The sequence below is a fragment of the Crinia signifera genome, chromosome 3 (assembly GCF_055691185.1).
Source record: "Crinia signifera chromosome 3, ASM5569118v1, whole genome shotgun sequence".
Taxonomy (NCBI): Eukaryota; Metazoa; Chordata; class Amphibia; order Anura; family Myobatrachidae; genus Crinia; species Crinia signifera.
In genome coordinates, this window is record NC_139219.1 from 269103980 (window position 1) to 269130976 (window position 26997).

The window sequence follows — 26997 nt, forward strand, 5'->3', positions numbered from 1 at the left end:
TGGTCATTCCCTAGAAAACACAAGCATTCACCGGCCAACGGGAGGGAGGGGCGCTGACATCATCAGCAGCCTCCTTCTCCCCACAGCATTGCAGTGCTGAGTGAGTACTGGGTCACTCAGTGCTGCAAACGGGGAAAATTAAACATAGAAACATAGAATTTGACGGCAGATAAGAACCACTTGGCCCATCTAGTCTGCCCCTTTTTTAAACATGTTACCTCAAACCGCATTTGATCTTATTTCTTTGTAAGGATATCAATATGACTATCCCAAACATGTTTAAATTTCTCTACTGTATTTGCCTCTACCACCTCTGATGGGAGACTATTCCACTTATCGACTACTCTTTCAGTGAAGTAATTCTTCCTCAAATTTCCTTTGAATCTTCCTCCCTCTAGTTTCAGTGCATGCCCTTGTGTTCTGTTGCTCATCTTCCTTTGAAGAATGTCTCCCACCTGTACCTTGTTAAAACCCTTGATATATTTGAAAGTTTCTATCATATCCCCCTTTCCCTTCTCTGCTCTAAAGTATACATATTAAGATCTTTTAGTCTTTCCTGGTAAGTTTTGTGATGTAGGCCATGCACCATTTTAGGTGCCCTTCTTTGTACAGTCTCTAATGTATTTATATCCTTCTGGAGATATGGCCTCCAGAACTGAACACAGTACTCTAGATGAGGTCGTACCAATGACCTATACAGTGGCATTATTACTTCTTTCTTTCTACTGCTGATACCTCTCCCTATGCAACCAAGCATCTGACTTGCCTTCTTCATTGCTTTTGTTACATTGCCTCCCTGCCTTTAAGTCCCCTGAAAAAGTGACACCTAGATCCCTCTCTTCCTCAGTAGTTTCCATTATAGTGCCATTTATACTATATTTAGTCTTTGGATTTTTGAGACCCAAGTGCATGATTTTGCATTTTTTGGCATTAAACTGTAGTTGCCATGCCCTTGACCATTCCTCTAATCTACCTAGATCATCAACCATTTGTTTTACCCCTCCTGGTGTGTCTACCCTGTTGCATCTTTGTGTCATCTGCAAAAAGGCACATTTTACCCTCAAGTTCAGATCCCTGGGGTACCCCACTTGTAACCTTTCCCTCCTTTGACTGTACTCCGTTTACTACAACTCTCTGTTTTCTGTCCTGCAACCACGCTCTTATCCATTCAACTATCTTAGAATCCAATCCCAAGCTTTCAAGTTTATTTAACAGTCTGCGATGGGCTTCTATGGGAGAGGACACGGGTTAGAGGAGCTCCATGGTGTGTGACTCGGGCGGTACCCCAGACTCACTGCATCACGGTCTACTCGGCTGAGAGACATCACCAGGACCACAAGGCTTCCCCACCACTGTATGGAGAGATACTTCTCCCCCATGACAAAATGCCGGTGATCTGTATCTAAGACGCCACAGACTTCCAAGATGGCGGCCACGCCTCCAACACCCTTCATCTCTGCGCACCCTGCACAGCCTTCCCTGCCGGGATTTAAAGTGGTTGTCCCCCCCTCTCTGACTGATGATCACAGCGAGAGTTATAATTTCTGACTTGCGGACTCTTTTGCTCCAGATAAGAACACAGCTATCATATAATTTTTCTATCTTTAGCCTTATGGTAAATTTTTCATTTCTAGCAGGTTTAGAATATCAGGCATGCATGACATCATGAACATTGTCCTGCAGCTATGAAAATACTAGCCCTCTGGGGCAGGACCCAAAAGTGAGCAGGACAAGTGCTTACAAGTATGACTCTGATTATGCTTAAGCTATGACCTTGGTTCTCAGTATAATGTTTTGATGTGCATTCATTTGCATTTTGGTCAATGTAGTAGGTGTTATATTTTTTACCTTTCACAATACTACGGAAGTTATTAGAGTGAGTGATATTTTGCTTCAGAGGTTTAGGTCCTCTGATGGTTACCTTTCATGTATGTGTGTATGTTGTCTGTTTTCTCGTTTCCTTTTTTTCCTTAGGGTCTGTTAATGTTTTACAGACATAACTGTTTGGGTAGGGGGGGAAGGGGATGGGGGAGGGTGGGTGGCTCAGTAGGACTGTCCTTAAAGTGACTTTGCTTGTTGTGATCTGTGGCACAGGTTAAGATATGTTCTTGGAACGTGGGCAGGATCAATTCTCCCATCAAACATCAAATTCCTTAAGTAACAGGAGCCGGACATAGCACTTCTTCAGGAGACTCACCTGACTGAAACGGAACATGTCAAGTTAGACCAAATGGGATATACGGTGGCGGCATCTGCCTCGTATACCTCCAGAGTGTGGGGGGTGGCTGTCTTGGTTAGAAGAGACTAGCCCCAGTGATAGATTTGATATATGCCGACCCGGGAGGGAGATATGGTATTACCAAATCTCCATGCTCCAAGAGATGTATATAATTTGTAATGTATATGCGCCCAATAATTATTCCCAGAAATTTATAGGTAGGCTCTTGACAAGACTGTACCCCTATGCAACCTCTAACTTATTAGTGGGAGGAGATTTTAATATAGTAGCCTTAACCTCTATGGATAGGTCTTCTTTGCCTAGAAGACCCCCCCAACGCCAACCTTGTGGATCCAACAAATAACATCACAGCTACACCTCATTGATTGCTGGAGGGTTCGTCATCCCACGGTTAAAGATTACACTTGTTTGTCTGCAGCTCATGGGACACTCTCACGCATAGATTATTTGTTGCCATCAGAGAGCCTTTTTGCTAAATTGCTAGATGCTTAGATATAACCCATGTGTATATCTGATCATTCTTTGGTGTGGTGTACTCTAACTACATCAGTAGATATAGGCAAACACAAACAGTGGAGATTCCCTTCATACTTGGCCACATCCCAAAAATTTAGACAAGCATTGGAAGCGAGATGGGTCGAATTCCTTCATGACAATCAGGGCCACATGGATGATCCTGTCCTGTTATGGCAAACAGCAAAAGCGGTCTTGAGGGGGGAAATCATCTCTTATGTTAACAAACTTAAGAAGGATAGGTCAGCCAATGTTCTTTTGGCACGGTCTGCATTAACATCTACCTATGCTACGTATAAAACTTTGCCTTCTCCTAACAACAAAATAGCTTATTTGCAGGCCAAAATCCATTTTAAATCCCTGCTAGATAACCAGACTACCCAATACATTAATAATTCCAACTTCCAATTTTATCGCCATGAAAATAAAAATGGCAAGCTGTTATCCAATTTAATCAGAGGAGCCATCCCTCCGCATTTGTCCCTACTCTGAACTCTAAAGCCCATAAAAGCACAGAGATTATAATTATATTTCAAAAATTTTACAAAGATTTATATACGAAAGGGAGTTTAGACGAGGCTAAAAAGACCCACTTCTGGTTTTGCTATGGACCTACTTTAATTGCCATCTACTACTATGGAACACCTAATGGCTCCCATTCACGTAGAGGAGGTCAAATTAGCAATAGCAAAACTTAAACCGTTGAAGGCACCGGTGCCAGACTCAGGGGAATTCTATAGAATATTGGTTGAGAAATTAGCAATACCCTAACATCTGTTTAATCAGTTGATGACAGGCTCACAATTACCCACACACTCGGCTGTTATAAAGGGGGACGAGACCCGGAAGACCCAGGATCCTATAGACCCATCTTGCTTCTCAATGTAGATCAGTGGCGTAAGTTCGTCCCAGTTGCCCGGAGGCAAGATAAATATTGGTGACCCCCCCAACACACACACACACCACCTTATATAAATTTATGTATGCACGTGTGTGTATGTATTTTATGTTTAAAATAAAGAAACTGTGACATCTATGGTCCTGCTAGGAGGGGGAGTTAGCAACAGAAGTGATATCAACGGCTTTCAATTAACTTATTCAAAGTTGCAGGGGAGTAGAGGTGCCCCCTTGGGAGCAGGATCCCGGCGGCAGATGACTCCATTGCCTCCCAGAGTTCTGCCTCTGATGTAGATTATAAGTTGCTAACTAAACTTTTAGCAGACAGAATGAAATTTACATTACCAGAAATAATCAACCCGGGCCAGACGGGATTTATCCATGGTAGGCACTTGGTTATTAACGTGAGAAAAGTCTTGGCAGCGGTGCAACATCTTGAGAGAGATTTGGTTTTCCTGAAGCCTTTGTTAATTTGCTGCGGAACCTATATAATGACCCAGTGACCCAGGTGGCGTGTAATGGTCATATATCTGCCCCCTTCGTGATCTAGAAGGGCACTAGGCAGGGGTGTTCCTTGTCTCCAATATTATTTGCCTTGGCCTTAGAGCCCTTGGCCATAGCGTTGAGAAGTAGTAATCATTTACGGGTATTACAATAGGAACCACCACCCTAAAAATCTGCTTATTTGTGGATGATATGTTACTTTTCGTTTACAATATGCAATAAACTACATTAGATATGTTGCAGAAATTCGGATAATTTGCAGGATATAAAATGAATGTTAAAAAAAATCAGAGATCCTTCAGGTTTCAGGAGGGCAATTATCCTCCAACCCGCTACCATTGTTGAATCAATTTAAAATTAAAACCCAATCTATACAATACTTATGAGTATTTATTCCTTATAGTGTATCTATACTATACTAATTAACTATATATGAGTATAACTATACTCATTTAATATTGCTCCTATAATAAATAAAGTGTTGGCGCAGCTTGAAGCATGGAGAACTCTCCCGCTGTATCTACTGGGGGGGGGCAGCAATATTGCAATCCATTTTTTTTTTCAGAAATTATCCTATTGTATTCAAATGATTCCTTTACGCCTCTCAAGATCTGATATAGCCAAAATTAATAGGGTTTATTTGTGTTTTTTATGGCAGGGGAAAAAGCCACAGATAGCTCGCCATAGGTTATACTCTAGAAAGGCAGAGGGGGGTCTGGGGATCCCTAACATTCAGGCCTTTACACATTCAGTGTTTATGAGATACATACATGATTGGTTTCATGGTACAGAACTTTACACCCATAAGTCATTAGAGGAGAATATCTTTGCTCCCTATTCCCCTGCTGCCCTTTTACGTGTTCCACAGTCTGACCTGCCCCAGGAGGCGTTGGAGAATCTTTTCTTCACTGACACATATCTTTCATGGATAGCCATCAATAAGAAACTGTCGGGGGGGGAGATTCTCTAAACTAAAAATGATGCTCTAAGCATCCCCTGCTGGGTTACCACGATGGGGGGGCATCGTCAGAAAAATCTGGTGATGCCCCATAGAAGCCTATGGGCTTCTACCTTGACCCACTGCCGCCCAGCACCGTCCCACTCCGACCCACCGCCGCCCCGCAACGACCCCTGATGCCCCGCACCGACCCCCCCTCACCTGTGTTCGGGCAGCACAGAGCTGTGCTGCCCTGACCTGTGACCTCCTCCTTGCACTATGATCCTCTTCCGGGTGCATGGAGGAGAGGAGCCCGGCGCAGCAGCAGCAGCGCCGTGTAAGGGAGGGAGGGGGGAGTCGCCAGGACCTGCTGACTCACCGCAAAGGACAGCTCTTAACGCAAGACCTGTCCTTTGCCATAATTACCACATATGTTAGAGCATATGCTATAATTATGTATGCGATGGGCGGCGATGGGAGCGGAGCTGGGCTGTGGATGTTAGAACATCCCGCCCTGGGTCTGTCAGCCCTGGGTCTGTGTCTGTTATACATGGACAGGAGAGCTGCTCTTATAGATATGGAGAAGGGGGTTGTAAAATTTGACAAAAAATGGGGAATCTATATCGATTATGTGGAACCTGAAGTGCGAACCCACATTTATACAGTGTTTGAGGGTACAACATGGTACCTGCATAGGTCATTATTGACATTGATTAACACACCGAGCCGTCCTATACTTGTTGCGGGAGGGTAATTGGGGAGGTGGGAGTTTTGTTAGGTAGGGTCAAGCAACTGAGCTAGATAAATCCAGGTTGCTCTCCCTTGCTGATCGCTAAATGTATATTCCTAGAGGTCCTAATACAAAGCTAGATATATAAAAGGGACAGGGTAGAATGTTGTTGCAATAAATAATTTGTTTATTTGCATTCCAATTCCAAAAGTGCAATGGATCTATGCATTATATTATTGTTAAAAATTGAAATGTCGCCATACGATTTTCTCCTTCCTGATTTGAAATGTATAGTCTGCATTGTAATTTGTTTGTTTGACCATAACAAAATGACAAAATAAAGAAAAATTTAACACCCCCCCCCCCCAAAAAAACAACAACAACAACAGTCTGCGATGTGGGACAGTGTTAAAAGCCTTACTAAAGTCTAGATAAGCTACATCTACAGCCCCACCTTGATCTATTACTTTAGTCACCCAGCCAAAAAAGTCAATAAGATTTGTTTGACATGATCTTCCCCCAGTAAACTCATGCTGTTTCGGATCCTGTCAGTTGCTGGTTTTGAGATATTCTACAACTCTTTGTTTTAAGAGTGTTTCCATCAATTTCACTACTACTGATGTAAGGCTCACTAATTATTTGCGCAGCCATGCACAGGGGTGGGGAAGTCCGGGGGGAGGGGACACGTAGCTTTGCGCGTCAATTCAAATAATGGCTATGGTCTATTTTGTTTGCAATTTTTGTAACGTTTACCAAAAATTGCACCCTATTACATTTGCGGTTTTGATGTTTTTCTATGAGAAAACACCTGGATGGATTTGTAATATGCGATTTTATTAGAGATGTAAAAACGTGTGAATTTTACCATGAAACGTGCAATATTTACCACATATCACACCCTATTACATGTGCAATTTTTGGAAAATGTGCGATTTCAGATGGAGCTTTTTCCCCGAAAATTGCACCCTATTACATCTCACCCCAAGTGCGTATCTTTGTCCCTGAAATAATCTGCATTAAACAATACAGAATTTCCATAGGCACACAAGTTACTACTTGCATTTTGTGTTTCTTTTGAAAGCAGGACCTATCAGGCAAGGGGAGTGGCAGCATATTTTTTGTACCTGAGTCAATCGATCATGCTCAATTGAAAGCAATGAATTGCCGCAAATGGCTGAAGACATGTTTTGTCAAATCTGCATGGACCATGCTCACAGGGAAGAGAGAGGGCATGACTTCTATTGTCAGGGAAAATGTCTGCCCTCTCTAGCTGGCTGTGCATGTGTTGGGTGATAAGGAGGCGGAGTGGTGGGTGCCAGGTTTCTGTGCGCTTGTCTCCTTGCAGGTAATGTTAGCATGTCTGCGGGATGAAATCCAGTGTGCTCTGGTGTTCTGTGATGGGACGGGAGGATGGACATAAGAGCTTGGTTGGAGGTGTGTGATGGTCACTGGGGTGGCCTGTATCATGGTGATAACACTACTGCTGACTGCAATGTAGGTCTGTTGTGTGTATGTGGGGGACATCAGCCTGCATCACCCCAAGAGCTATGAAAATGGGGTAGCGTGCCATGAGGCCACACCCTTCTCATCAAGGCCTAACCCCTTTTGCACATGTGCAGTTACGGCGCACATAAAGGTCCCTCCACTTCCTTGTGGTGGTGGGGATGATGGTGGAAGAGAGTGTAATGGTAGCCAAATTATATACAAACTGCCCATGATTTAAGGTGATTCTTTGTAAAACACTTACAATGCATCTTATTAGACTCCTGGAAATCTGCATCTTCCTTGTCCACGGTGTGAGGGCTGCTTGTAAATAGCTCAATGTTCTCCTCCCGGTACCAGCTCTTATTCTCGTCAAAAACAGTAGGCATCAAGAAGTAATGGTGCGCTATACCTCTCTGCAATGCAATGAGATATTTATATTATTACAAGGGCTGAATTTGAGTAGCATTGATTTGCAAGCAGTGAGTTTCAATTACTTTTTTTAGCCTGGACTGACGTTTCCCACCCCAAGCAGGCATAGACACACCTGCATTCGAAGGTGTCCACCCAGCGTTTCCATAGGTATGCCAACCGTTTTTGTGGGCACTCCCATATAATGCTGGGCAGTCTCCTGCCTGCCCCGGTGATTGTAAAACCCCCCTCAACGGTGTTCACTCAAGGGGTTTGCACATGCACATATTGGTGGTGGTCTGGGGTCCCCTGGATGCTGGACCGCATCTGCTGTGGCCCTAGATCCAGCAGTGGCAGCATTCCAGGGGTCCCCTTGTTGCGCAGTGAGGCAGCAGCGGCAAATTTTTATTTTTTTATTTCAAAATGGCCATGGCGAGCCATTCGCGGTGAGCCCCTTTAAGTTGGCTATAATAGCCAGCATGTGACAGGGGGAAGGAAGTGTGATGGTGGTGTGGAGCTGGGAAGAGCTATTGAAAACGTTAAAGTCCTAGGTGGGCGGCATCCAATGCAAAGAGCTTAAAGGCCACCGCCTCCTGGGTGAAGAACAAAGAAGATGATCGTGGAGGAAGCCCTGGGGAGCCGGCAGCCATGCAAAGGAGCTTCAACGCCGCCACCAGGTGAAGGTCCAGAATAATAAAATATGAAAACAATTGGTGTTTTGTGGTTATTTTAATATTGCCTTTGCAGGGGAGCTATAGATACCAGTGGACCCTTAATGCCCCACATGCTGATACTTGTGGTTCACTAAATACCAGCATGTAAGGCAGGCTTGCTGGGACCTGTAGTCCAACTGTATTACTTTATGCAAAAGCTACCAACCCCGCACCCGCCAACCAGGGGTGCGGGGATAACCCTGGGCTTCAGCTCAGATCTGGGGTGCTCTGGAGAGGGGGAACCCCTTTATTTGGGGGTTCCCACCTCCCCAAGAATCTCTGGCTGACTAGTTAGGGAGGATAATTATTTTGCCAATGAGTCCCCGTCAAATGTGTGCCCTGGCTGTGGCATTACCACCCTGCTAGTTCTGAAAATACAGGGGATCCCCACTCCTTTTTTTCCATTGTGGTTTTAGAACCAGGACCAGCTCCATGAGCCATGTGATGGTCCCAAAATAAAGGGGACCTTCACTCATTTTTTTACCCTGTATTTTTGACCTCCCTTCATTTTCCTTGTAGCACCACCCTTTATTTAAATTCTTTCAAGAAGTGTTAAGGTTGCCATACATCTACAGATCGATTGTTAGATTGGGCTGGTTGGAACAAAATCCTGGTAATATCTGAATGACAGTTTTTGGCAGTTTTCCAGCAATTCAAAGCAAATGGTCAACTGTCATTTGCTTTCATCTATTACCAGGATTTTGTTCCAACCAGCCCAATCTGACAATCGATCTGGAGATGTATGGCCAGCTTTAGCTAAAATGACAATCAAATTGAGGTGATATATGAGCAATTTCCATATTCAAAGATGAAATCTTGTGGCAGGAAAAATCTACCCATCACTAAAACAAATCTGTAATGTGTGGGCAATTCAGATAGGTTGGGGAAATAATTTAATGGGGGGGGGGGATCACTAGCTCTGTTAAGTGATCGCTAATGAATGGGCACCTTAAGTCCCATTTCTGGCTGCAGTCATTTGTTGGTAGACTAAGATTTCTTTAGTTCCTTGTGTGTTTAAAGGTTATTTCCCAACCACACACACCATGCAGCCTATTATGTGGCCACGACCCTTCCCCACAAAGCCGTGCTGTAAATTTTTGTTGCCCACCTTTGGCATACATTGTTCCTATTTCGAGTATGAAGGGGGGTACTATATATTTATTACACATACATACATACATATTTATTTATTTATGTGGAGCACCCCATTAGGACTGTCGCTGGTCACATACAGATGGAGCCCCTCTCGTTCAGTGCCAATGCTCACCAGCACCTCCCCTGGCAAGCGCCGGTGGAGAGGGACTCCATTAAAACTGGAACGTGGGTGCATCTCACGCGTAACATGTCCCAGTCTTTGATGGCGGGGCAGCGGCATCCTGCCCGTCTCCGCTTCAGAGAGATGGGCAGGGTTAGGAGGGCGGTGGGGACCCGGGGCAAGCTCCATTGCCACGGGGTGCGCGAGTGTCGCGTGCGTGCACGCCCCCTGGCAGGAGCCGGCGTCTGGCAGGGGTTGGCAAAAGTTTCGCCAGCCCCTGCAAAGATGAAGCCAGCTTCATCTGTACACACACACACTGTATTGCACATATCTGGAAACCCCCCTACAAAATCCTGCATTTGCCCCTGCAACTCCCCACCACCCTGCTCCACACAACCCCAAACTATTTTCCAAAAATCATGGCGTATGTACCATTTTGGGCATCAGCAATGAGAATCTGTGGGGTTTATTTACTAAGATGGGATTTCTATTTCAGATGTTGCAATGGGCAAACAATCAGATTCTATCTATTTTCTTGTATAAGGTGAAAAATAAACAAGTAGATTATGATTGGTTGCCATAGCAACATCCCATCTTCAATAGAACTCCAATCTTAGTAAATGTACTCTTATGTGCTTAGCTTTATTTTCCGTCTGACAACATCTGAAAGAATAGAACCTCCATCATAATACAGATCATGAGGTTACTGATCCTACAAATTACAGCCACTTATATTCTCCATCACAGGAATCCCAAAGCACTGTAACAAATGGATGACTTCTGCATAATGTATATAAAACTACTTACCTGTCTGTTGTTAGTTAAGGTCTTGCAAACTAACAAAGGACCCACAAGACCAGAATTCGTATCCCGTATTGCATCAACTGATGAGTAGTAAAGCCATGGTAAGCAGTTTAGATCATGAATGGTAGATCCCACGCTGTATGGTACATCCCACTCATATGTAAATGTTTCTCCAGGGGCCACGTGAGAAGCCTGGGACTGTGTATTCAGCTCTGTTTTAATGAGAATGTCAGTCAGAATATTATACATAAAGATTGAGGTTTAAAGTTTTACGAATGTGTAAAAAGTCACATTGCCAATTGTTGGTTTGTTCTGTAGGTATGACTGCAATTTCTTTTAAGCTCGGTACACCCTATGCAATACACTCAGTCAACAATATCGTTACTGTTGTGCCTTAAACTCCCTGTAGCTGACAGAATGAACGATAAAGTGCATACACAATGGGAGACCCCCCATGGAGAGCACAATGTTAATTTTATAATGGTTACACACTAGACCACATGCACAATAATGTCGTTAGCGATATGGCTACCATGCATATTGTTTATCGCAATATTTTGTACCAAGCTTTTACACTAAGTACAGTACAGAATTAAACAATTAAGCTCGGCATACAGTATATCAAAACTTGGCAAGAGAAAACGACAGAGTAGGAACTAGGGGGTAGAATTATTAAGCTCGGTGAAGTGAGAAAGTGTCTGTTTTTTATCACCGGCTCATCAGCTCCTAACTGTGAAGTTACAGGACTGGTTTGAGAAATGGCAGTAGGAGCTGATTGGCCGGTGATAAAAACCGGACACTTTATAACTTTACCGAGCTTAATGACTCTACCCCTAGATGCTCAAAAAGTCTTTTAGAATGTAACAGAACAAACAGCAAGTGACGTCTGACAAACAGGGACCGCGGCGCGTGGATCGACAGGTGACTAATTAACATTTGCAGGTATTTATGTGCGGGGGGATGGGGGAGCACTTGCTGTTTGTTCTGTACACTTTGTGGCTGTTATCCTGAGGACGGGGACACATTTCCCCGAAAGCGCTCGATTATGCCAAAATAGAGTTTGTACCTGTTGAAAAACGTCTGTGTGCCTCTGTCATTGGACCGATATCTGAAACTTTTTGGAGTGCACCGGACTGGATGTCCATTTATATTGGGAGTGCCGGCATAAAAGAACTGTGTGTGTGTGTGTGTGTGTGTGTATATATATATATATATATTAATCCCCCCCTGCAGTTGACCATTGACCAAGTTTATACTGTTTTTAGTCTGTGTATTGACAGTGTAATACTCTCCCATGCAGTTTGCGGCCAGTAATGACAAGTAGAAGGGGCCCCCCTTTCTAAAGTGCCCCGGGACCCCCAAAGGCTTAATCTGGCACTGGTTGTGATTACTGTGGCTACTTAGAGTACCGTATATACTCGAGTATAAGCGGACCCGAATATAAGCCGAGGTACCTAATTTTACCACAAAAAATTGGAAAAATTTATCACAGGTAAGTGTGACCCTCACTCGAGTATAAGCTGAGGGGGCTTGCTCAGCATAAAAAATGTGCTGAAAAAGTCGGCTTATACTTGAGTATATACGGTATATATCACCTATCTCCCCCTCCCCACCCCTGCAGGCTAACCTTAACCCTACCTGTTATTACTGCTCACGCATACGCTCGTACGCTCACGCATAGGCACACACACATACACTCCTAGCAGCTCCATCATTTTGATATATATATATATATATATATATATATATATATATATATAGATATTGTAGCATACAACCAGCACACGCAATCCTCACTTCCAACTGCTGGGGTGCCAAACTCAAGCCGCAGTCCCAGGGGTAAAGCCAAATATACAGTCTTTGTTTAGAGAGCATTCACCAGACTTCCAATTTTTGATGTAGAATAAAACTTTTAATACATCATGAGTCTTCATAACAATGTCGACGTTTCGAGCCACGCCGGGCCCTTTGTCAAGACCAAAATGAGGGTGGGTCACAGATATCTTCTGGGGCTGTGACCCACCCTCATTTTGGTCTTGACAAAGGGCCCGGCGTGGCTCGAAACATCGACATTGTTATGAAGACTCTGGTGATGTATTAAAAGTTTTATTCTGCATCAAAAATTGGAAGTCTGGTGAGTGCTCTCTAAAGGCACCTTGATAAAGTGGCGACGGGCCACGAAACGTTGGTGAAGCAAGCCTGACTGTCTTATTGTGCGAGTGCCGCCGTCCCCACTATATGCTGTATTCATCCAACTTCCATTGCGGAGCGTGATTCCTGGCAGGCACCGCATTGGAATTAACCCTTTTCTCCTACTTGGAGTTTGTTGCTGTTTGGGAGTTCCGCACCTATTGTAATTATAATATATAATATATATATATATATACACACATACATACACTTAACATCGGCACTCACCTTTCCTAGTTTTGGGGTGCCCTATGGCTTGTGACCACATTGTTTAAACAGACATTGGATGGGCTCTGCACACACTAAATTAACTGATAATAAATAGTGGAGATTTGGTTCATGAATTGATCAATGCATTTAAGCCTGCAGCCCCCTTCAAGGGACCCCACTGTTCTGCAGGTCCTACCACTATCGCTGAAAATGGTTGCAATACACATAGCTATCACATCAATGTTTGATACCAGGCATGCTATCAGGTCTGAAGCTCACAGCAGAATTTGCTTTTATAGGTGAGCAGCTACCAACACACCTGTCACTAATCATCTAGGGAAATGGCTAACACAAGCTATGGAATCTTAGTTAAAAACAGGGTGCATGAGAGAATGTGACCACAATAAGACTAATTAAAAAAAATTAATCTAATAAACAATATATACACTTAACATCGGCACTCACCTTTCCTAGTTTTGGGGTGCCCTATGGCTTGTGACCACATTGTTTAAACAGACATTGGATGGGCTCTGCACACACTAAATTAACTGATAATAAATAGTGGAGATTTGGTTCATGAATTGATCAATGCATTTAAGCCTGCAGCCCCCTTCAAGGGACCCCACTGTTCTGCAGGTCCTACCACTATCGCTGAAAATGGTTGCAATATACATAGCTATCACATCAATGTTTGATACCAGGCATGCTATCAGGTCTGAAGCTCACAGCAGACTTTGCTTTTATAGGTGAGCAGCTAACAACACACCTGTCACTAATCATCTAGGGAAATGGCTAACACAAGCTATGCAGGCTTAAATGCATTGATCAATTCATGAACCAAATCTCCACTATTTATTATCAGTTAATTTAGTGTGTGCAGAGCCCATCCAATGTCTATATATATATATATATAGATAGATAGATAGATAGATAGATAGTACCCATATAGTATGTAAAATATTTTACATTCACCATTGTCGATGTCTGTTTTGTAGACAGCACCTTCCATGCGTTTTATGTAGCTTACTCCATGGGCCTGCATACTGTATGGACGGCTTGCATTGTTCTTAAATGTGACCTTGAGGAAATCTCCTACCTGTGCCAAAATGACTGGCCCTAACAACAGAGAGATAAATTAATACATATCATGCAGAATAAGAATATATCTAGTACCAAAATAAATAGATAACAAAATTAAGCTTTAATTCTAGTTTATACTATAGTATAGGACACTTTGAACTGAAGCAGCAACTGTTGACACTTGACATTTGTTAACAAATATTCATTGTATTATATCATGATCTGATGTTATGTTATATTAAATTAATATATGTCTGATTAGACACAATAGGCATATTTCCATACTTTCCTGGAACTTCTAAGAGACTCCTGATTTTTTGGGTAGTCCCCTGGGCCCTCTCACTGTTCCTTTACACTTTTGCAGTTTTTTAGTCTACTTTGTATGTCTCAGTATAATAAAGATTCTACTTTCACCCTTGTACAGTGCCGAAAAGCAGTGTGGCACCTTACATTTCAACCACAGGAACATGAATATGCTGTACCCAGAGCCGTACCTAGATATTTGTAGGCCCCATAGCAAAAGTTTGTAAGGGCCCCCTATTTTAGCAACTGATGGTGATAAATGTATGTAAAATATATTAGACAGCAAAGATGGGCCCCCTTCAGCTCTGGGCCCCATAGCAGCTGCACCCCCTGCACCTACGGTAGTTACGCCCTTGGCTGTACCTAAGTATCAATAAATGCGTAAGGGGGATATTCAATCCTCGGCGAGCATCTCCCGTCAGGCCCTATTCAATGCTGTCTTCCCCGACAGCATTGAGCAGGGTTTCTCATCAGAACGAGCCCAACATTACTAGCTGTCAGGCTCGTTCTTCCGAGAACGGCCGGGAAGTGACGAGCTGCCGGCTGTAGCCCGCCTCTTCCCGGCCGCAACTCGCGGCCACGCCCCCTTCTTGGCAGGCGGGACATTGAATCCCGCCTGCATGTTCTCGGTCGAGCTGACCGAGAACAGGACTGGGTCACGGCGATCGAGCAAGCTCGACTGCCGTGACCCTCAGATTGAATACCTCCCTAAGAATAGCTTTTTAATAATAAAATTAAAAATATAAAGTATAAATATTATGGGAACATAAATGGAGCATCTGGACATATTTACCCAGGATTCCAAGATGTGCTTCCTCGCTGGACCTTTCTTTCCGTTTAGAGAAAGTTGAGTCTGTGTACTCTACATAGACTGCTTTCTTATAGCGACCTCCAATTCTCTTTTCACCGTGCTCAAAAAATGTTGCTGGTTCACTATACAGATAGTAATAATAAAAGCAAATCATTTGTTATCATGTCAACATACTATTGCAATTATATACAACATATTAACAGTGCACTGATTACATTATTGTATGGTTAAGTAAGTAACAACATAAGTTGTTACTTACTGTTCCGAGGATTTCTGATGCTTTTTGCGATAAATTGCAATATACTCTTGCAAGGCTGTCATCAGAAATTTTGGGGCCTGAGACAAAATAGACAGGGCCCCCCTTCCTTTTCTCAAACACCTGGAATGCCTGGTGAGACCTCCAGTGTCCTCAGCACTGGCAGCATTACTCAATCTCTACATTGCTTCAAGGGAAATGTGAACTTTGTATATGACAAATTATAGTTTATAAACTCTAGTCCTGGGCCCTCTTTCTGTTTGGGCCCGGAACAGGAGTTCCCACAGTACTCCCCTGATGGCTGCCCTGTACTCTTGAAAAGTAGGAGCCTAAGGGGTCTATGTGCTATTAAAAATATGTAATTGACATCAGTTAATGTCCCACTAAGAATAAAAATCCAATGTATATCACACTTTAGGACAGTGGCGGATTCAGGGGGGGGCACCTGGGTACGTGCCCCCCCTGTCATTTCATTTTGTAGCTGAGGACCAGGGCTTTCCAACGAGCCCAGCCCCCCGGGAGCCGGAGATATCGCCTGGCAAATCTGTAACGTTTTTTCCATATAGGATAATATGGGACCCGTCAATTCCGACCCCCACCCGGTTCCGACTGCTGCCAGTTTCCCCCTGGCATTACAGAAGCTTGTGGTTAATCGCATTCAATTCCCAATCGCTGGGCCTTCAATATGATACCAGGCAGGTCCATATCGGTCAATCAGTTCCGGAGATATTGCGTGTAAACCGATTTTTTTATTTTTGAAATGTTATTTCATGGCTGTTCATGTTCTTTGAGGGCAGATTACTCTGGAAGCAAACGTTCCAGTTTTACTGGACCAAAATCATTCAAAGCCCACTCAAAAGTTCTTCAATATGATACTTGTCTCATGTAAATGGGTCAGTTGGTTCCGAAGATATAGCCAGTTAAATGAGATAACTGGTTAAAGGGGGGGAGGGGTGGTTTTCTCTCCCCCTCACACCAGAAAATGCAGGGACTAGGCTGGTGTAAAAGGGAATGCATTTTCTGGTGTGAAAAGGGGTATTATGTCAAATAGCCGGGACCTGCAGTGCTCTGAATACAGCCAGGCTCTGCCACTGTCAGTGGATATCACTTCTGCCTGGCGGCGGCTGTCCCCCATTTACCGCACGCATGTATCCCCCCTTGGCAATGAGCATGTAATCCCACACGGCAACGAGCATGGAACCTCTGGCAATGAGCATGGAACCCTTGGCAATGAGCATGTAGATAAGCAGCACTTACTGTATGTAGCATAATTTTTAATAGGGTGTTTGGCATAATACATAATAGACATAATGGCGTGTAACTTAACGGGGGAAATTTACTAAAAAAAAATCGTATTTTCATAAGAAAATACAAGTTTTTTTGGTGTTTACGTATTTTTGGCATTTACTATGCCAAAAAAACGTATTTTCGTATTCTTAATGATGGGACATTCGTATTTGGATTTGCTAAGCAGCCATATTGATAATACGCGCCTCTCATCAGAATGATTCTACTGGCCACCTAGCGGCCAATCAGAAGCCGCGCTAAGCGGCCAATAGAATCATTCTGATGAGAGGCGCGGAAGATGAAACATCTCTGCGCCTCTCAGTCCGACGCGGGTAGCTCCAGGAATCCCCTGCAGTTTGAAGAAGCTGGAAGAAGCACAGGACTACGGCGGATCAAGACTTCAGATCTTCCATGGAGGACCTGGGTGAGTAGGATTTCCTTCCACAGGTCCCCCATGGATTTCTTCGGACCCCGGGCCGGACGACGACACGGACGACGCCGACATGGACATCGACATGGAGAAGAATGCCGACATGGATCTGGGACCAGGACAAGGCACCGGATCAAGACCCTGGGACCTACCTACGGGATCAAGATAGGTAAGTATCAGTATGTGTGTAATGTATGTATTAAAGTTTTATTTTTCTTATGTGTCAGTGTGTGTTTATTTCACTATTTTTTTTACTGTGGAACTACAAGTGCCAGCGGGCCCTTTAATGCCCCGCAGGCTGGAACTTGTGGTTCTCCAAGTCCCAGCTTGCGGGGGAGACTTGCTGGGATAGTTCCACAGTTTAAAACAATAGTTTTTACATCTATTTTTTTACACTGAATCAGCCCGGTGGCCACCGCACAGGGCCACCGGGGACAGCACCAGGCTTCAGCCTGGTCAGGTAAGTCCTGAAAGGGGGGTGACCCCTTTATTGGGGGGGTCCCCACTCCCCCAGGGCCCCTGGCCAGGCTGACCGGTCATGGGGTTAATGCTTTGGCCGGGGGATTTGTATAAAAAGTCTACCCCCGGCTGTGGCATTACCCTGCTGGCTGGTTTGGCCTGGGGCTGGTTCTTAAAATATGGGGGACCTAGTGCCGGAACGCCCCAGGCGGGGGGGGGGGCACCTCGGCGCTCACCCGCTCCACGGGGGGGGGGGGGTGGGGACGAATACGGCCGGCGCACTGATCTGGGGGGGGGGGGGGAGGGAGGGATACGGCAGCCGTGCTGTTCCCTCCAGTGCATACATAATTACTCACCCGGGTCTAGCTCATCGGGCGGGTGGGAGGGAGAGCTGGAGGTCTGGCTTAGCGGGCAGGAGGGAGGCCTCGCAGCTCAGTCCCGGCGCAGTGTGACTGACATCTTCCTCCACCCGCACCGTGTACAGCCGCTCAGCCGGGCAGCGCTGAGCACTTGGCTCACCCTCAGACGCTGCCCGGCTGAGTGGCTGTACGCGGTGCGGGTGGAGGAAGATGTCAGTTGACATGCACCAGGACTGAACTACAGCGCAGCGAGCCCTCCCTCCTGCCCGCTAAGCCAGACCTCCAGCTCTCCCTCCTGCCCTGCTCCCAACTACCGCCCCCCAGTGGCCGGCGCCCTAGGCAAATGCCTAACACTGCCTAGTGGTGGCACCGGCCCTGGAGGGACCCCTACTCATTTTGTCCCCCATATTTTGGGAACCAGCCCCGGACCTGAAGCCTGGGGCTGGTTGTTCAAAATCGGGGAACCCCTATTTGTCGGGTTCCCTGATTTTTAATTACCGGCCCCGGCTCTTTCAGCCTGGTGCTGGTTATGGCTGTAGCAAGAATACAAATACAATTTTTTGTATTCGTATTCTTAGTAAATTTCCTCCAACATGTAATGGACATTATGGTGTAAATGTTTAATGCGTGTCTTTGGTGGACAATGTCCCTGTTTAAGAAGCGTATTGTGAATTTTGGCTTAATATGTGTGGCATTATGTGAATTCTGGCTCAATTCGTGTGGTATTATGTGAATTTTGTCTCAATCCATGTGGCATTATGTGAATTTTGGCTCAATCCGTGTGGCATTATGTGAATTTTGTCTAAATCTGTGTGGCATTTTGTGAATTTTGGCTCAATCTGTATGGCATTATGTGAATTTTGGCTCAATCCGTATGGCATTTTATGAATTTGGCTCAATCCGTGTGGCATTATGTGAATTTTGTCTCAATCCATTTGGCATTATGTGAAGTTTGGCTCATTCCATTTGGCATCATGTGTAAGGGGCAAGTATAATGGGGTCTACTATTTTGTTGCATAATGTGTAGAAGTTGTATATGGTGTTGTACACTACACTCAAGGACACGCCCCCTGTTGAGTGGCCACACCCCCTTTTCCGGAGCGCGCCTTCGACGCTCGCACAACTACATCCTTCACTTTTGTCACCATGGTGGGCCTGCTTACTTTAAATGCCAGGGCCTATTTTGGTACTTGTTTCCTAGCACGGCGCCCGTCGGGGTTGATCGCATGGCTTAAGTTAAGGTACTTAAGGCATGCGATGGACGCGATGGACGCGATTTTCTGTCAATTACCAGCTTTAATTGCCGGTAAAGAGAAAATCGCGTTGATCGCGTCCATCGATGGACGCGATCAACGCGATTTTCCCATAGAGAACAATGTTAAATGAGTTTTAAAGTTAAAATCTCGTTGATCGCATCGATCGCATGCCATTATAATGGCATGCGATGCGATCAACGCAGGGAACAATGGGAAATGGGCCAATATGGCCAATTTCTCATTGTATATGCCCCCTCATGGGTATTAAGTATAGTTAATGCCCCCCCATTGTTAACGCCACCCCACTATTGACGCCAACCCGAAGCGTGGCGTGGCGAGCGCAGTGAGCCCGCGAGGGTTGGCGGTACGCGTCCCATATAGAACAATGTTAAATGAGTTTTAAAGTTAAAATCGCGTTATAATGGCATGCGATGCGATCGACGCGATCAACGCAATTTTTCATAGGGAACAATGGGAAATGGGCCAATATGGCCAATTTCTCATTGTATATGCCCCCTCATGGGTATTAAGTATGGTTAATGCCCCCCCCCATTGTTAACGCCACCCCACTATTGACACCAACCCGAAGCATGGCGAGCGTAGTGAGCCCGCGAGGGGCGGCGGTACGCATCCTCCGACCTTTTCATACCCCCACTATCCACGTCGGCGTGGAGTTGATTTTATAAAGTGTGGCGAGCGCAGCGACCCCCGCGAGGGGATGCATATACCTGTGAAGTTATGCGTGTCCGCTCGCCACGCTTCGAGCTCGGTGGCTCGCTACGCTCGCCACACTTTATAAAATCAACTCCACGCCGACTAAATGAAAATGTTTTTTTGGGGGGGCTTTTTACATTGAAATCAATGTAAAATTGGGTCTCAGGGACCATTTTACATTGATTCCAATGAAAAATCGCATCGATCGCATCGACATGATTTTTGCGGCCGCGATCAATACAATCAAAATCGCGGGCGCCGTGCTAGGAAACAAGTACCCCTATTTTTTATCCCATTCCCACCCTCTCTCTCCCTCTCTCTTAGCATGTACACTGGCACCGCCCCTCCCCCACCTAAACCCTCTTTTATCATGGTGCCCCCCCTGTCATTTTATCCTGGATCCACCCCTGCTTTAGGAATTATATTGCTACGAACATAATTAGCGGTTTTAATCAGTAAGAATTAGAAACTGATTACTTTTTGTTAGTATTGATCAGAAACTGGCAAATTCAGCTTCCCAATTGGGTCTAACTATTCATAGCATAGTCTGATTAGTTATGCAGGATGGGTTTGAGAAATTACAGGTTACAAGCAACGGTGCAAGTACCTCGGAGACTATGCATGTCTCCGAGGGTGCCCGCAGTGAAGACCAGCACATGCACTTGTACGCATGCGCAGATCATCAACATTGAACTCTCCGTACTAATATACGAAGGAGTTCATTTACCAGAATGAGGGCCAAAGTGCATTCTATGTGGGTGGACTACTGTACAGGGACTCATCTCCATAGCTAGGCTCCTACCCCCAATTGTAATTTGGTGCCCAGTAAATGGCACTCGGGGCTACACTTAGGTTTGTCAAATTTCATAATGTATGCAATATTATTGTATTAAAAATAACTGTATTTAATGTAATGTGCACTGAGCCGTTTGTCAGGCATACAGTACATTGTATTTGGTAGTGCTATTTCCATTGGATCATCTTTTGCCGTACTATGTCTTAGTGCGCCTTAATGGGTCATATCTCATTGCACGACAAGGACCCCAGGATGGCGATCCAACAGCAACAATGAGCGTGGCTTCACCGGTATATTGTGCTGTATGCATCGATCAATGAATTGAAGTTTTGGTGTAAACAGTGTCGGACTGGGGCATGAAGGGCTCACCAGGAAAATGCACTCACAGAGGCCCACCGAGGGGCATTGTAATTTTCTGGAAGGGGTGTGGCCACCTGACCCGAGAGTGGCTACTTTGTTATGTCTTGGTTCTGCGACTAAGCCCTAAGACATAGCAGAGTAGCAGGACGCCGTCCTTTGCATAGACACTGTGCTCCATGCACCGGGTCATCCTGGGCAGGGACCTGACTACACAGGCATTTCTGTGCCACCTTACTAACTAAAGGCCCAATTTAGACCTGTTTGGCCAGGTCCAAATTTGGACGCTGGACGATATTTATGCTACTCTGCATTCGCATTTTATTTTAATTTTTTTATAATAAATGTCAAGATTTGTTAACTAAACTTCTCTCACTACCTTTCTATAAGCATCACACCTTACAATAAATATTTTGGCATGCTGCACCTCTAAACTCACCCTACTAGCTTGGCACAATAGGTGTATTCCATAGTTATTATATTATATATAGACACATCCTTCCCCTTGTCCATCTACCCAATGGATGGATCTGTACCACCAGCATTTCACCTACCCCACCACATAGACACAGTGTGTATATGCTGCTCCTTCACTGTGTACGATGTGCAGGTCCAGCATCCTAAGTCATGATGCAACATGATGCCCACCCGCACGGATTCTCTGGGAAAACCAGAGCTGAACTTCCGGAGCCACTACTGATTAAGAAAGCCTCTGAGCCTGCATCCTGTAGCCACCACCAGGTCAGTCAGTAGTTGACTGCCCAGCCACGGTAGCAAAATCACCTTGCAGACACCGGGTCTGTCATTTGCTGCTGACTGCCCAGTGGCATTACCCTAGGGTTGCATCAGGCCCCGCCTGCCTGAACAAGTGGGTGGGGTCAGAATCACCGTGGCCTACCGGGGGATCTACCCGTTCCCCACTTGCCTATTTAGAGCCTGGGTGTAAATTATATATATATGTTACATATTTCTAATTAGCATGATATGGAAATTATTTAGATATGATTAAACAAGTAGACCTAAGGGTTTGTAGAAATCTAATAGGATGTTCTTAAAAGATTGCGCGGGGGCTCCAAGTTTCTAATCATACCACTAGTTTGCAGGCTACGTACCACATGCGGAAAGCATCCGATTTTACCTGACCCACCTACTGCCCAAGACTGAGCTTGTGTTAAGGCAATATAAGATTTTCATTATTTGAAATAAAAATTGCACTAATAGTACCAGATTTTGTTACCTGTCTGGATGATCTAATTTCTGTCCAGTGAATTGATTGATAGATGTTGGACCATAATCCCAGATAATTTCCTCTGCAGCAATGTAATAATGTCTTACAACTCCCCAATATCTGTTGAAATACTCTGAACGGCCTGTACAGTTCCTTACTTCATAGATCGCTTGCATGCCTCCTGTGAGTCAACAGAGTTATCAGAGCATATTTATTACTTGGATTCTGCATTAGCTCAACTTTAATAACTTACCTTCCAAGTGGTCATTAACCTGACAGCTGAGAAGCCATTTCCCTTGGTTCTTGGTAATCATTTCCCCTTCGATCATTGTTGCCGGGAAGAGACTAAGGGTGTCCATACGATAACGATGATGTGTTAACACCTGACCATGGAAATATGCTGAATGTATATCCACTTCATTCCCCATTCCAAACAGATACCACTTTATCTTTCTGTTATCACACATGGAGAGGCCTGGGAGATTCCCATACATGTATCCATTGATAGCTATGAACACAGAAATACTTTGTTCATATAATGGAAAGAGACACTGGAAATAGCTAAATAGTCGACAATTAGGCTGTTGGCAGTCAAATGGTCAAATGACCTCCTACCCTGAATGTGTTCAAATGATCATCAGTGTAATGTAGGCCGGAAATGCTGACATGGCATAGGTGTGCGCACATTAAGTCATATGGGTGCACAGGCACCCCCTAATGCTGTGCCCACCCTTATGAACACCTCCCTACCAGCAATACCTTTACCAAAGACTTTTGCTTTTTAGAACTGTATTCCATTCAAAGAAGCGCCCATCAATCAATTATGTGTATTTTGCATTGTTACTTGTACCAGACCATTGTCATATCACTACATATCCTCCATATATGTTTTTTACTTTATTTGCATGTATTATTATACTGAGAGATGTTTTATATTGTAGCGAGTACCAATAGATGATGGTAGACACGTCTGATTGGCACTGTTAGACACACCCAATGGGCGGTGTTATACATGTTTAAGATGTGGTGCTAGGCACACCCCGTTGATGGTGCACCCCCTAATAAAATGTGCTGCGCACGCCTATGTGACATGGTAGTAACTGTCGAAAGAACAGTAAAAACAGATACCAAGATATCTGAATAGGGTGCCTGTATTAGCACTGATTTGCCAAGCAGCAACAAAAGAAGAAGGGGTGTCACCTCCTTACCAATATAGTTATATGTACAAGGATAGTTGTAAATTCAAGGTTGTGCAATTAACTAAAAGAATGGTATTTTATTAATTACTTAATAACTCTTAAAAGATAGACTATATAGCCTCAAAGAAAAGACGGTACTTGTTTCCTAGCACGGCGCCCATCGGGTCCCATCGCATACCATTAGTTAAGGTATGCGATGGGACCCGATATTAGGGTTTTAAGAGCTTTCTGTACAATCGCGTTGCATCGCATGCCATTACAATGGCATGTGATGCGACGCGATCACACCCAATTTTACATTGTACAGCCACCTTGATAGGTGATTACTATGTTAAATGCACCCCCAGACCCGATTTTTAATTGTACAGCCACCCTGATGGGTGATTACTATGTTAAATGCACCCCCATTGTTAATGCCACCTCCACTATCAACGCCAACCCAAAGCGTGCCGAGCGCAACGAGCCCGCGCGGGGGGGGGGGGGGGGGGGGCGGCGGTACATGTCCTCCGACCTTTTCATACCCCCACTATCCACGTTGGCATGGAGTTGATTTTAGATAGTGTGGCAATCCACCGAGCCGGAAGCGTGGCAAGCGCGGCGAGCCCCGCGAGGGGACGTGAAGTCATCCACGTACCCTCGCGGGGCTCGCTGTGCTTGCCATGCTTCGGGCACTATATAACATCGACTCCACACCGACGTGGATAGTGGGGGTATGAAAAGGTCGGAGGACGCGTACCGCCACGCTTCGAGTTGGCATTGATAGTGGAGGTGGCATTAACAATGGGGGTGCATTTAACATAGTAATCACCCATCAGGGTTGCTGTACAATGAAAAATCGGGTCTGATCGCATCGTGGGCGCCGTGCTAGGAAACCGAAAAGACATATAAAAAACATGTAAATTCCTTAGAATAAACAAAAATAGCTGCAAATGATTGTGCACATTTAAAAGGTTTTTGAATCACCTCTCCTCCTGTTGTGTCCCTTTCTTTTTGGGCCCAAAAAGGTGTAGTTCGTCCGAATATTAGGTATAGAGCAGTGTTCCTTCAACTACTTCCTCCACTCAAGTTAGGGGGGCATGGCATTCCTCCACAAAGGTCTTTTGTTCACAGAGATGGAATATCTGAAGTAGGATGTAGGTCTGATCCTAAGCAGGCGAATAAGAGAGGTGGCGTACCTCCACAGTTAATAGTGGGGCCTGAATTAGATCCAGTTGGTTCTGTAGTGCAGGATGAGAATAATAAATTTTGGCTGCAACTGCGGATTGGAGAAGTACTTGCAGCAATCCTGGTGAACCAATGGCTATTGGTTCACCAGAATGTGCACACTCATTTGCAGCTATTCTGGTTTATTCTAAGGAATTTACATGTTTTTTGTATGTCTTTTCTTTGAGGCTATAAAGCCTATCTTTTAAGAGTTATTAAGTAATTAATAAAATACCATTCTTTTAATTTATTAATTGCACCACCTTGAATTTACTATGTAGTGCAACTATCCTTGTACATGTAATGGTAGAAACTGTCAGAATCATAACTTTAAACATAATGTGTTACAGTATGTACCTCCATGTGTAAAGTAACAATGCCGAAAATGCTTTAAATAACATTACTACGGCATAAGCATTCTATAGTCGACATTTTGCTTTCAACATTTTGACTAAAGACAGCATAATTGTCGCCCAATTGTACTATATACAGTACAGTAGTATTAGTAATAGAACTTACAGTGCATTAGGTTGCTCTCCTGAAAGTCCCCATCTTCTTTATCCACGGAAGCAGGGTCAGTGCAATAAGTATTGATATTGTCATCCAGATACCAACTAAGGTTTTCATCTATCACAGAGAACATCAGGATGAATTCCTCATACATTTTTGCCTTTGCTCCATCTCGGAGACCTGTAGTAAAATGAAATAAACTCTTGAAAAACTTCCCCTGACAATCATGTACAACAACTATGGGCCTTACCTTAAAACATTTGAGATTACAAAAGTTAGTATTGACAGCCATTCCAGCCATACTGTAGTAAGAATGCAGTAAGCAATAACTCATAGTTCCACAGCAATATACAATAGTTTTATTCAATTTTTTACACATTTATTAGCCGGATGCCCACTGCACAGGGGCATCGGGGTCAGCCCCACGCTAGGTAGGTACATTCTGGAGGGGGGATCCCCTTCATTGGGGGGGTCCCCACTACCCCAGGACCCCTGCCCAGGCTGACTAGTCAGGGGGTTAATGCTTTGGCCGGGGGGCTTGTATAAAAAGTCTCTCCCCGGGTGTGGCATTACCCTGCTGACTGGTTGGGCCTGGTTCTTAAAATACGGGGACCCCTACTCAATTTGTCCCCAGTATTTTGGGAACCAGGACCAGCCTGGTGCTGGTTTTAAAAATAAGGGGAACCCTACACGTTTTTTCCCCCTGATTTTTTAAAACCAGGACTGGCTCTTTGAGCCTGGGGCTGGTTATTTACTTTTCTATTTTTTTACACTGCAGCCGTGCAGGCTTCTACCAAATACGAATAGAAAATGAAGTGTATTTTTCAGGCGTATCTTACCGGCAATTAGCGGCTTTATCCCGCTAATTGCTGGTAATTGAAAATACGTCCGATTAGTAAATAAGGAATCACCATGGCATTTACATTCGTATTTGTAAATACAAATACAAATTTGCTATGAATACGAATTAACGTATTTTCAGGCTAGTAAATCCTGAAAATACGAATACGCCTAAAAAAAAAATCGTATTTTACAATACAAATACAACTTTTTTAGCCATATTTAGCTTAGTAAATTTCCCCCCAAAAATGATTATAAAAACTACACACTCAAATTATGCAATTTTTCATAAAATACTTCATATAGCATGCAGTTATTAAATAACCAAATAACTCAATGAATTACTCACCTTCTTTACAGATAATCAAGGGTCCAACAAGTCCAGTATACACATCCTTAGGACCATCAACATGTGAGTGGTAAATCCTGGTCACACAGTCCTCATCCGATGCAGTTGGCCCTTGATCTTCAACAACATCCCATGTGTAAGTGTGTGATTCCCCGGGCATGACAGAATCTCCATTATTCTGACCCTTTGAAGAGTTATCTGGGTATATTGCTCCTGCACAAAAAATGAATTATGCTTTGGAGGTTGTAATATTGACTGAAATTGTTTTTTAAATCTCTACTTTTGACCTCCCAATGTAATGCTTAAATCAGGGATCACCTTAGAATATTTTGCATTGACCTTTTGGTACTGCATTATTCAAAGTCTGATGCAAACTTGGTTTGTGTCTTATTTGGCCACAAGTTGCATTTTTCTATGTCCATAAGCAAATGTTCTCAGTACAGATGGAGCGTCCCTCTTCCTTGCAGGGGCTGGTGGTAGATTCGCCAGCCGACAGCCCCTACCAGCCGCTGGAACAGCCGCTTACAACAGAGCTCCCCCCGGGTCCCCGCCGCGGTCCCCAACGTGATCCCCCCCCCCGTAACTCTACCCCTCTCCCTGAAGCAGAGAAGGGCAGGGTTCCCATCCCCTGCCGACAGGAAACTGGGATGCGCGTCCCAGTCAGATGTAGCCTCC

At 44.4% G+C, this 26997-nt stretch overlaps 1 protein-coding gene across 1 annotated transcript in view; it reads right to left on the reverse strand.

Annotated features, from left to right (window-relative positions):
* Positions 1 to 26997, reverse strand: part of CP (ceruloplasmin) — a 54070-nt gene that overhangs the window by 15983 nt on the left and 11090 nt on the right. Inside the window, exons 3-10 of the mRNA XM_083178034.1 lie at positions 26323 to 26535; positions 25143 to 25313; positions 22475 to 22729; positions 22231 to 22402; positions 15062 to 15201; positions 13858 to 14001; positions 10489 to 10697; positions 7568 to 7718 (exon numbers count right to left, since the gene is read on the reverse strand). Coding sequence (XP_083034160.1) covers positions 7568 to 7718; positions 10489 to 10697; positions 13858 to 14001; positions 15062 to 15201; positions 22231 to 22402; positions 22475 to 22729; positions 25143 to 25313; positions 26323 to 26535 — 1455 coding nt within the window. The remainder of the gene's footprint in view (positions 1 to 7567; positions 7719 to 10488; positions 10698 to 13857; positions 14002 to 15061; positions 15202 to 22230; positions 22403 to 22474; positions 22730 to 25142; positions 25314 to 26322; positions 26536 to 26997) is intronic.